The sequence below is a fragment of the Megascapheus bottae genome, chromosome 19 (assembly GCF_031878675.1).
Source record: "Megascapheus bottae isolate mThoBot1 chromosome 19, mThoBot2.hap1, whole genome shotgun sequence".
NCBI lineage: Eukaryota > Metazoa > Chordata > Mammalia > Rodentia > Geomyidae > Megascapheus > Megascapheus bottae.
Window position 1 is genome coordinate 44079961 of NC_143527.1, and position 13133 is coordinate 44093093.

The following is a 13133-nucleotide window of genomic DNA, read 5'->3' on the forward strand; positions in this document are numbered from 1 at the left end:
TTCATCACTGCACTATTTACAATAGCCAAGCAATGGAAACAACCCAGATACCCCACTACAGATGAATGGATACAAAAAAAAGTGATACATATATACAATGGAATTACAAATAGCCAACAGACAAGATCTACTTCACTGGGAAGTAGATCGAACTAGAGCAAATCATGTTGAGTGAGATAAGCCAAGACCAAATGGTCTCCTTGACATGTGGATATTAGATCCAAACAGTCCAAGAGCAATAACTCAATATTTGGGTACCCAAGGTTATTGACATGGTCTTGGAGATATAAACATAACTACCTTGACATAAAAATCTATGATGTGATATCTACTCTATAAATATAATATTGTATTATATAGATCAATGTGTATCTATGAAATATAAACTCTCAGCTTAATTTTAATTATGTTCTAAAATCTATGTGCCAGTGATTGTATAGAGAAATTCCCTTCTTGAATACTTGTTTGTTAAACATGATATTTGAAATATGATATAAAAAATCAGTGTTAATAAAATATTTCAATAAAAACTGTAAGCCCTCACTCAACACCACTCTGATACACTTTGAAATTTTATTTTTAGTGTACTGTTAACACAGGTGAATAAAAGCAAAGCCCAAGTCAGTTAAAAGGTAACTCTGTATACATACAGGGCCCACAGTACAAGAGACGTGATACCCTACCCTCTGCCCTCATGTTAGATGACCTGCCCCTGTCAAGAAGGGCAACAATCTGACCTAACAAATCCACTGTGAAATTTATATTAGCTACAGAGGTGCAATAATTTTAAGGATATCATCCTTTAAGGATATCATCTGCACAGCATGGTACCTAGAACATCATCAGTGCTCAAAATACAGTCATAAATTATTACTGTCAATTCTAAGCCCCTTGAATTAAAGGTGAGTATATTGTGTTGTTTGTTTGTTTTTGCATAGAACCTGACATCTCTTAGTAAGCAGGAAACTGTAGGGCTTGGGGGAGCACCGGTGAATGGTTTAGAACAGAGGACAAGTGCCAACTCTTCTAGCATGTATTATAGCCATTAGCCTATGGTAAATGTGCAACACACCAAAACGCCACATACCTTTGGCAGCACCTATTTTCTCTAACCAGAGCACCTCTCTCTACCAGATTACCATCAGCCAGATGGGCCCAGTGTTCTGGACAATTGTCTCATCCTCACAAGATCAAAAATAACCTAGTTCAGTACCCAAGTGATAGTCACTTGCACCATTCTCTCCATCAAATTCAAGTGAACTAAGATGCAAGTACCTGATAGCCCTCATACTTTCTAAGTCCTAGAATCAAATATTTCATTGTACAAATGAGAAATGTAAATGCAATAATGTCAATGTATCGAGGTGACAGCTTGTTAGGGTTGTCATTTGAATGATAACTTAGCAAACCAGCTCTCCTAGAGACTATATTTTGACAAGTATCTTTCTTTCTTGACCAAAATGTTGAGGAAGTAGAAATTTCAAGTGCTTTCACAAAAGAGAATGTTCATTTTTGAGATCTGTGAAACCAAGAAATTTGAGTACCAAGCTTCAGCCTGTGCTTATGGGACTCACAAGGTGAATTATTTTACAGCACCCATGTTTCAATGAACATAAAATTAAGGCAAACATGTTGGAAAACAATCTTCCCTGAATGAGTCATCTGCCAATTTAGAGAGCTAAAAAAAATAACTGTTGTTCTGATCACTGTATCCTCAAGTTCCAGACATTTACTAGATAGAGGTTACCACACTGAAGGGTGGTGTGAAGCAGCTAAGTTTTTATAAAATGCCTTCAAAATTCATTACAAAATTTATCTGCATTATGCATGTGTGGCATCTTTGTTCAGAACCATTTAAACTCAAGGCCTTGTTCTTGTTAAGTACTTGCCCCATTATCACCAGCCCTTTTAATTTTAGCTATTTCTCCAATAGGGTATCATGTTCATACTTGGGTCAGCATGTACTGCAATTGTATTTACATCTCCCATGTAAAAAGGACGATGGGCACACATCACCTCCAGCTTTTCACTGATTGAGATGGGGAAATTTTTGCCTGGGCTGCCCTCAAACCACGATCTTCTTAATCTCAACCTCTCAAGTATCTACAGATATGAGCCATTGCAACCAGCTTGTGTTTGTGTGTTATATACATACACGTTCTTTTATATGTATAGAAATTTTGTATACACACATACAGATGTAGATATACATACTGGCTACTTTGAAATGTAAAAATGAATAGTTCCCTCAAATGTTCTAACACCAATCAGAGAAGATGTGGTTAATTCTGCACAAGGACAGTACCTGAATCATTGCTATTCCCCCACCAGAAGCTCTTGAACTTGAATGAGTAGCAAATCATTTGAAGTATTTCCTAACAGTCTCTGTGGCCCTGCTCCAATGATCCTGACTCACTCTGAGGGTTAGGAATCCACTCTTTTTCCTTCTCTGGTAGTACACTAGAAATGGAACCAGGGCCTGGTATTTATGCAATACCTTACCACTTGAGCCATACCTTCATGCCATTTTGCTTCTAATCTGTTTAGTCTGGGCTGGCCTCTGATCATGATCCTCCAACCTGTACCTTCCAAGTAGCTGACTTGCTCTTGAGATATCTCATTAACTTTTTGCCTTGTGCTGGCTTTTAACTATGATCCTCCCAACAGATGTACACTCAAGTCATAGGTGACCATCTGCTGTCTGCAACGCTCAGTAATGCTGGCTTTTCACCCTGCCAACTCTGAGGTACTCATTTTGCTAATCTCAGGTCTTTATTTTCTTTTAGAACATAATAGTAGTCATCCATTTCTAACACAGATGTACATTAACTGCACATGCACACTTATATGTCTTATACAGCCTTCGAGCACCCAGGCCACCAAAGCCTTAGACTCAAGAGAAAGGTTACCAATGTTCAAATCATTTTTTCTGACTATCAGAAAAAAAAACTGAGGTAAACGCCATTTACCTAAAAGGTAAATGGAGACAGGTGGATTCCCTCTTATCCTGACCATTAAACATATATAGACCTACCATTCCCCACAAGTAGATCCCTTCTTATCATGATACTTAAACCCACACAGCTCCATACCCTCCAGACACACCTAAATAACACACCGTGAGTTCTCAGGTTGATAGCTTCAATAACCCTATTACTCAGAAAACAAGATGAAATCATGGCAAAATAACATGCCCAAGACCCCAGGCTACTTTAGGTAGAACCAGAACTCAAACCCACGAACAAGTCATCACCCTAAGACCTTCTGCCCACCAGTGTGTCCATACTCCAGGAATCTCCAGTGACTGATCCTTTCCACTCCCAGTCTCTGCCTGGGAAGCCCTACCTTAACCCACCAAAGATCAGGAACAGATATTCTCCCTCTGAATTCACAGCCTCCTGTACAGAGCTACAAGGGAATGGAAGGCTCTCTAAAATGCCATTTGTGATACAAATGGCAACTGATGTAAGGACAGAGGAGGTCTCTCTGAACTTCTCCTGCCTCCTACCTCTTGCCACCCAAAATGATCATAGAAAACAAAATTCTTCTTCCTCCAAGTAGATCACATAAACTAGAACCCTGTTCTTCCAAAGTCCATGCTAGAAAGGGCTCTGTCTCCCTTCTCCTCCCTCTTTCCAGAGAAGCCCTATCTTCTACCTGAAACAAGGAGTGCTACCCTGAGAACACAGTAAGAAACCTGGAAGGACAGGCCTTGTAGAGTTTCTACTGTCTAGCAGCATTTTTGCATGGTTGTCCATTCCTCCTTGAAGTGTAACATAAAACCAGGAAATTTTCCCTAGGTTTTTCATGACTGCAGGCTCTGGAGTCACCCCAAACTTGAATAGATGTGGCGCGTTTTTCTCTCATTAACCTGTCTTTGGTTATGTGTCATAACTTGTCTTTGGCTATGAGAATGTGGCCTGTGACTCTTGAGGTGAGTAATATCATATCTTGTTGCCCCTAAGATAAACCCAGACCCCCAAAATAACAGCTACACTGCCCTGACCCTTTACAGAAGATCATCATCAGGGAAAGAGCTTTCAAAAGCCAACAAAGAAGAAAACAGCATATAAAATGGTTGCTTTTTTATGAAGAAAAGAGGAACAGAAAGAGCATGCACCTTATAACAGAGATGAGACCGGCATAATCATACACAGTATTGAGTTCAATGGGGGTGTAATTAATTCCATTGTATATGTAAAATAAAAAGCTGTAGCTATAGCATATGTTATTCTCTTCTTACTAGCAAATGATATCATGGTTCTTTAATATACCAGGACCAAAATCAAATCCCCCTACAGTAGAATCATAAATATACCACATGATAAATTTTACTTGTTAGTGCTCAGTCTGTCAAAATTGTACTTTGCGGCAATAACTGTTTTATAAATTTTTATATGTGTGATAAAAATACAGGTTTACTTTTAACTAGGTAACAAAAAGTAATATTTTCCTTTGAACTTATCAACTGAATCTCTACATATACATAAATTGCTAAGGGATACATACATTGCTAAAGGATACATAAATTGCTAAGGGCACCAGGCAATAAATCTAGACCTGGTTCTGCTTAAGGTTACTCCAAAGTATAAAAAAGTCAAACTGAGTAATTTTTTTTTTGCCAAAGTAGTATTCAACCACACATACTCATTCACTTAATATTTACTAAATTCCTACTATATGCCAAACACCATTCAATAATTTGACTCTAAACAATCAGTATGAATAATTTTAAAATAATTTAAAGGAATGTTAACTTTATTATAGCTAGATAGAATACAATGAGTCTATTTCAACGATGTGATTATTACAATATGTAAAGCTACTCATATTGAGAAGGGATATCAAAAAAGATCCTTAAGAAAAATTCTAACGAGTGTGGTCAATTCCTGGCCACCCTTATGGAAGCTCATCTCTGAACTGATTTAATTCTAGAAGGAAGCCAGAGAGAAAGCCAGGAGGCCTCAGACTTCCACAGGAAGCCACTCTAAGAAATATCTTTTCCATTGTTTGTGATCAATTTGCTTTCTGCATACTGAATAGAGAGAGTAAAATGAATATTCACCCATCTGAAAATAAACCGGTGCTCTATAAGCATTTATGCTTTGCAGTCCATAAAAAGTAAATGGTTTGCTTCCATTTAGGCTGCTGCATGTTCAGATAAATCTCTGCTAACCAGTGGCTGCTCCTCTGGGAGAGATTCTAAAACCATAGCAACTCTGACAAGTCTCTAGCTCCCCTACTATCATTCATTTGCTCCTCTGGATCCAAAAATCTGAATTCTTTCAATATGCGAGGCCATTCCTCTTCCCCTGAGCCTTATCTTGATAAACCTTCTCCCTTCCACTTATCCTTGCTTTCTTCCATCACAAGGATGCAAATTTTTGTGCTTCCTAGAAAAAGTTTTTGACTCATTAGTGTCTGAGTGTTAAGTAGGACAAAACCATAGAATAAGATTTCCATACAAACTTTAGTGGCTCTTATACATAAACCTCAGCACCTCATGAGTAATTGCTTGCAGATGGAAGCAAAGATGCACCCAAAGATGTTCCACATCAGAGTGCTTAGTACTCCACTGCTTTTGCTGGTCTATAAGTCCCCAAAAGTTAACAGGAATTCCGACCTGGTTGGCCAGTAAATACTATGCTCAGTTCCACCTGTATAGACACTGAAGCAGCAACATAGCAGACAAACAAAAAAGAAAGTTGTCTTTGGGTCAATGTTGAATTACTCCTAAACTAGGCTACAATTAATAGAACTATAATTTCCTCTGAAAAAAAAGCCTGAAATTTCCAAGTAAGATTTAGAGATAAGCCAGGCAGTTAGGCTCACACCTATAGTCTTAGCTACTCAGGGCACTGAAAACAGAAGATGGTAGTGTGAAGCCATCCTGGGCAGAAAAATCTGCCAAGAAAAGATCTTCAATTAACAAACAAAATGCTAGACTTAAGGCTTGGGTTATTCAAGTGGTAAAGTACCAGGAAGTAGTGAGCAAGCAAGCAAATAAGCAAGCAAACAAACTGATCAAGGTGCCTAGAAGCCTTAAATTCAAACCACATTGCCAGCAAGGAAAAAGGAAAACAGAGATACTAAAGATCCTCTCTTTGTTCAGCTGTAAAGGTATTGCATCCAGGACTCCTTTCCTGGCTCAGGCAGGTGGGGCTGGGACAGCAGCTACACCTAGTGATCAGCTGCATGTGGGATTAAAGCAAGAGAGCAGACAGCAGGAAGCAAGCCTCCCTGGCACACAATCTTAACTGTTTCTAAGAAAGGCAGGCTGGACGTGTTCAAGTAAATCTTCTCAGTATTGCAACTACTTTCATTTACCTCAAGGATTAAATGACAGAGATGCAGGGATTGTCTTCTGTGGCCAGTGGAAAACGAGTCTTTGATTTAGGAAACACACTGTTAGAAAATAAAAGGCTTTCACTTTGTGTCTAAAGTACTATTTGGAAGCTGAGTCTATTTCCAAAGACAAAGTCTCACATTTTTACATTCAAACCCCAACCCTTATATATAAATCAATTTCAGTTCCCTCCAAAGGCGGGGGGCGGGGGGGGAGGATCTTGTTTCTATACATTTGAGTCGATTTTTAAATTCTAAGTAGATGGACAACTTTGTTATATACAGCCAAGACACTTTCTTATCTTTTCCCACTAGCACCTCATTCAGGGGCCTTATAAACAACAAGAAATATTTGCTTGAAGCAAAGGCATTATTTTAACAAGCACAGTTGGTTACGCCCTTATAACAAGCCAATAAATATCTGTTAGGCCAAGTGTCCCAGAGAAAGTTCTAATGGCTGAATGTGACAGCAAAACTTAACCAAAGTTTATGTAAAATTCTAGAAGGCTTTTTCCCCCTAAACTTAGCTTTACAACCTACTGGACTCATTCAGTGTCTTCTGCAGAAAAGACGAAGGTTCAGGATATAGCTCATGAAGTAGTGTGGCTGCCTAGCAAGCAGGAGGCTTTCAGTTCAAATCCCACCACAAGAAAAAAAGAAAAGACTATTTGAAACCTGACACTGGTGAACCTAACAGTCTAGCACAGTCACAGCCCTGTGTCTGGAATTTTGACAGAGCAAATCAACAGGGTAAGAAGACATGTATGCACATTATATGTGTATCCCCAATGTGCATTCAGCTTTTCCCAAGGAAGTCTAGCAATGGACTGTACAAAGGAGTTTCTCACATTTCCAGGTATACCAGAACTCCCTGCAGGGGGGCCTGTGTCCAACCAAATGCTGGTCCTTAGACCACAGTTTTTAACTGATGCTGATGCTGGAGGCCCAAGGACCACCCTAGGAACTTCTCTGTTGGAGATCTCAAAGGGTGGTAACAGCATTGCCTGCAGGTACAGTGGGACTCTCATCTAGGTGACCGGACATCAGAACCACCAAGGATTGGCCCAGGAAAACAGCATCCAGGAGGGTTCCAGATGAACCTTACCTACAGAAATATTCAATCCCTCCTAAAGGCAATGAAAGCTGCCTAAATGCACATTACTTACTCTTCCTGGCCCTCCTTCCAATTTCCCTGGATTCCCCACTTAATATCAAAGGGCCTAAGAGCAGAGTCCCATTCCCTGCCCTCAAAGATCACAGGATGGATGAAACACACACAAATCCTAGTTTACCCTCACTCACTTCGAGCCCCTTACTTATGCTCTGGCCTTGCAAGCTGCCCCACCAAAGGGAAAGAGAATACATTACACATCGGAAAGTCTGATGACTAAATCCTTCCTCCTCCCCACCCAGCATGGCCCTACTTATTTTTCCTTTCTGAAGCTACTGCGTAAACTCAGGCTTTCTGAGGACTAAACTAAAAAACCACTGCAGTATTTTAGGAGCCCAAGAAGTTGAATTGCCTTGTGATGGAATGCTGGCTTACAATAGTTTATAGCTTTACAAAATGTTTCACTCACGAGTTAGAAAGATACTTATACTTAAACCTCCCCTGGCTGAATGGTTAGGAATGAGCAGGGTCTGTGTCATACTGGTGATGTGAAACTATAAGGAACTTGGTGAAAAAGTTGGTTTTCAAAGAGAGATCTCCGAATGGAAGTCAATGTGAGGTATCCAACATCCTTATATTTAGACAAACTGAACACAGTGCTGCAGCATATTTAGATGACACATCATGCTGGGAAATTTCATGAACTATAAAAACAAAAACTGAAGGAATACTTAATCTACAATGGTTTCTCCACAAGGCTAAACAAGGCCAACCACGTCTTATATTCGATAAAAAAAAAAAAAAAACGTAAAGCCATTGACTTTTATACATCCATCTCAGAAATAAGTTCTAAAATCCAGCATTTCCCAAGAATAAAGGCCAGGCTTCCTTCGTAGAAGCTTATATTATATGAAGATTTGTCAAGTGCCTTCTTGTTAGTGAAAGACTATTTAGAATTACTCAAGTTAGGCACACTTACTGTATCACTCCATGTCAGAAACTTCCACTTTGGAAACCTATACAATAACCCTTAGGAAACAGAGGCTAAAACCTGTAATTTTCTAGATCAGAACAATTTATTATGTTCAAGCAATTCTTCCATGCAAACACATAATACTAAGAATGGTACAGTAATTTCCCAGCATATTCCATTCAGGCTCACTGATTGAAACTTGAAGTATTTTCTTCCTATCAATTATCTAGTGAAAGCACCACAGAAATTTAAAATGCCCTGACTATAGCTATCTGCAAAAGAATAAATATATCAGACTGCTAAACAAACGTATCACCACCCTTTGTAAATAGACTTTTGCAAGTTTGCATTTTGAAATAATTTTAGGCTTATAGAGGAGTTGCAAAACAGCACAAAGACTTCAAGTAGCCCCTTCACATTGCTTCCCTAGTGCTAGCAATGACCTTATATAACCAGATCACAATTCCCCAAACTAAGAAGTTAACACTGGCACAATGCTTTTAATTCAGCTGCAGACTGTATTCAAATCCTGGCCGTTTCCCCACTTATGTCCTTGAAAGATTATTTTGAAAAGAAGTTTCTGCAGAGGCCTTCACATTCAAAAAGTTATGGCGAGGTTTAATCTATTCCAAACACTTCAGTTGGAAAAAAATTTAAAAGGCCAACTCTGAATTTGTTTCCGCAAACTACAGCTTAACAAAACTTAACACATCAATCCCACAGAGACACAAAACTAAGCATTTCATTGTACAATTCTTATTAAAATTTGGCTTTTAAGAAATGGGGTCAAAGAAGAATAACTTGCCAACTCTAACTTCTCACCACAAAGAGTTTAAGCAAAACTGAAACAACTTTCTTCCTCATGTCTTGTAGTGCTATTCTTACCACTCTAAGATGAGGAGACAGAAAGTTAACTTCAGTTATTTTGCTTAGCAAATCAAAGGTATGGAGAGAATGGAAATAATTTTCATGGAAATAATTTTCAAACAAAATATTTAGTTAATAAAGTCCTCACAGGCCAAAAGTCTTAATGACTTTCTCTTTTAATGAGTTTAGCACTCTGCCTGGTGTCTGCTAGCTAAAGAAGGGTAAGTCAACTACAGAAGTGACTAACAATCTTAATTCCAAACTCATTCTTAAGGAGGCAGAAAACCACTGCAAAGGAAAGGGCAAAGTTGTCTTCAGTATAAATCTTAAATGAAAACTCTCACTGATTACAAAAATCCATTAAGTGGGGGAGTGGGGGACATGGAAAACACAAGCCAAAGCCTAATAAGGTATTTTGTATCTGCATAGTGCTATGGATGCACCTCAGTTTTGAGAACCCAGGACAAGAGATTCCAACAATCACTGTTCTCTCTCACTTTTGGACCAGACAATTCACATACAATCTGACTGCTGGTAAATGATCTATACTAGTCATTTATTCAGCTAATAATGAATGCCTGTTGTGTCTAAGGAGCTATGGTAAGTGTTTTGTGGGGGACAAAAAAGGAAAGGTAATGACTTAGCCTTCAAAGAGCTTCCAATCTAGGGTCTCTAAAATTTATTCATATGTCAGATAAAAACCAGCCAATTATTGCAATTTTCAAGTAATCATAAAAAGAAACATGTTGTCAACTAAAGCATCAAAATGAATTTTCCCAAATTGGAAACACATACACACATACACACACAACTGCCTTTTGCAAGACTTCCAAGTGCCCAGCATCTGTAATTCCTAAAAGGTGAAGTGGGTAGGTGGAGGAATTAACTGAGTCCTATCGGATCCTTATACACATGAGACCTGCCACATTCAAATTCTACACTTATGTCAGCTTTTCTAAGCCATTACTTACATTACAATCCTCTTTTTTCCTTTTACCCACTAACATAATAGATCACTCTTGCCTTCCTTAAAGAAAAAGTTGTTCCCATTAATGCACAGATATCTCAACTCTAGTGTGGCTTGGTTATTTGTATCAGCCTAACAGGCGAAAGTCGGTGGTACTGTTAAGGTTGAAATACTTTTAATGATGCAATCATGGTTTAATTAGTCATATACATGTTTGTTCCCCACCCCCTTACAATTTAAAAATCTACCCCATTAACGAAACACAGCTGTTTCAATGATCCTGTTGGTTGGATTTTTTTTCCTCCTCTCTACCGAGCATACTTTTTACCTGATGTCTCATCTAATGCAGAGTTTGCCAACACAACTGAACAAGTCTAGTGTAGAGAAAGGTAATGCCTTTGGAGAGCATCCAGCAGAACAGGTCTGTGTCAGTCTGTAAGATTGGCCATATTTTCTGTCTGAGTTTTCTTTTCTTTTTCCCTGTAGTGGTACAGCCCTTGCTTCCTTGAGTCCTAGGGTTCTCAGGCACTCTGGGGAGAGACATGCGTTGATATTCATTCTCAATCCTTCCTGAATTGAGTATGTCTTTGGGCAATACTGTTTACTTGCTGGCCTGTTTCCTTATGTGAAATCTGACTGTCTAGTTCCAAGTCTGGTCACAAATTGGCCAATGATTGGTGAGATTAATTATCCTTGTGGGAAGAAACTTTACAAATGTTAAATTGTACAATGTTGTTGAGTAATGTAAAACTTGTAAATAATGTAAAACTTGTAAATAAAGAGTTCGAGAAAGCAAAAAAATAAAAATCTATCCCAAGGCATTAACTTCAAACAAGACCCTGGTAGTCATGTTAGCGATTTTAATAAAGAGAAAACTTCACCCAGGCTCAAAATTGACTTCTTATACTAATGAGCTACAAGGCTCCCCAACTGGCAAGTGCTACTCCATTATTCACTAACAAGACAGGCCCAAATTGGCATCGAGTTTATATCAGACAACTGTGCATTATGTTAACTCTTCTGCAGCAAGTGCAATTATAGGATATTAAGGAAATATTAAGCTTGAAAAGAGGCAGTTTCTCCACACAACTCTGAATTTCTTTCAAAGCACAGAGCAATCAGCTCTCTCCCAGCCAGCCCACTCTCTCCAACTGTGGCCAAAGTTCCAGGGAGCTCAGCAAGGCACAAGATACAACTCTCTGAGCCTCTGTACACAGAGGCCCAATACCCAATGGTTCCAGCCGCCAAAAAAAAAACAAAAAACTGATGTTACCACGCTCACAGAACCAAACATATTCATGTGCCACCAATTGCAACCAAAGGGGACCTTCTTCGGCAAATAAAAACCAGCCCAGCATGGTTCTGAATAACCATGCTGTCAATAACCATAGAACACTATTTTATGCACCAAATGTAAGGATAACTAGTGAGCTTTAAAGAAAAAGAAAATGCACTTCTACGACTCCTTAATCAAACTAATAAACAGAAACATGCAAATGTGGCCAGGGTTTGCCACTCACCCACGAGTGTCATCCAGGCACGCATACACACACACACCCCTTCTGAAGGAAAGCCCTGGGACATCATACACGTTTGGTGCAGGCCCGGCTGCACCCCCAGCTCCCACCAACTCGGGTTCAAGACCCGGACCCCATCCCCACCTGGTGCACTAGCGGCACTGACTCAGCTGGCAGGCTGGCCTGCTCCCTCGCACCCAGAGTAAACAAGCCGCCACGGACCCTGGCGTTCTAGGGAGGGACCCAGGGTGGCAGGGGCGCCTGTTAGGGCGGAGGGGACGGTGGAGGGGGGTTGCCTGGAGGTGGAGACCTCCCTCCAGGATCCACCCAGACGGCCCGTCTGTACGGCCACCGGCCGAGCTGGCGGAGGAAGGCAGAGCTCCGGGAGTCCGCCGCCGCCGCTGCCGCTGCCGCCGGAGCGGGTGCCAGGTCCAGCGGTCGCCCCGGCCGAGCCCCCCGCAGTCCCAGGGCGGCCGCGCCGCGTCTACGCCCGGCGGCTGCAGCTGGGAACTTCAGGCAAAGTTTTCTGCTGTTGCTTTGGAAGCCGGGAAGCCGGCCAGGAGCGCCCGCGCCACCCGAAGCACGAGCTCAGGCCGCGGGGGCTGGACCCCGGTGGGGCGGGGGGTCCCGGCTCGCGGACTCGGGCTCGGGCGCGTCCGTGGCGCCGGCCGGGGTGCACGATGCCCGCTTTCCCTTTTAACCCGCTACTCGGTGCCCGCCTCGGACTCTCCCGCCCGCAGCGGCCGGCGTCCCCGGCTGCCCACTTACCTGAAAACGTCTCCCCCGCCACAGCTAGGAAAAGTCCAGCCAAAGTCGCCAAGCAAGTCCCAAGTCGCGGCATGGTGCGCAGCGCGCGCCGGGCCGCGCGGGCAGCGCAGGGGGACGCGAGCCGGGGCTGCGGGAGCCACGCGCCGAGCCGAGCCCTCAAAGTGCCAACAGTTGCAGAAGTCCGAACTCGAGCAGCCTCCGAGGCGCGGGGACGGCGTCCCGGGTCGTCCAGCCCCGGGCCGGAGGTCCACAAGGTGCCCGACGCTGCGACGGGAGGGACCGGAGGGCGCGCCCGCCGAGCCAAAAATCCTTCCTAGATTCCGGCGGCGACACCCACCGCCCCTCGCTTCCTCCGCTCCGGACCGAGCCGCCCGCGCGCGGCCGTGGCCGTGGCGGCAGTCGTCTCGCGCGTCCCGCCCGCCTTCTGTCCGCCGGCAGCCCCAAGCCTGCCAGTCTCGGGCGGCGGCGCGCCGAAGGCAGAGCCCGCGCCGGCTGCGTGCGGGGCTCCTGCTCCCGGACTGACTGGCGGTGCCCCGCAGGCCGGCTGAAGGGAGCCCACGTCACGGCCGCCCGCCCGCGCCGCCG

General features: G+C 42.4%; 1 protein-coding gene across 8 annotated transcripts in view; it reads right to left on the reverse strand.

Annotated features, from left to right (window-relative positions):
- Window positions 1–12695, reverse strand: part of Ptprm (protein tyrosine phosphatase receptor type M) — a 750652-nt gene extending 737957 nt beyond the window's left edge. For all 8 annotated transcript variants that reach the window (XM_090353479.1, XM_090353477.1, XM_090353478.1 and 5 more), the window contains exon 1: window positions 12549–12695. In XM_090353479.1, coding sequence (XP_090209605.1) covers window positions 12549–12621 — 73 coding nt within the window. In that variant the 5' untranslated portion in view covers window positions 12622–12695. The remainder of the gene's footprint in view (window positions 1–12548) is intronic.
- Window positions 12696–13133: the final 438 nt, after the last annotated feature.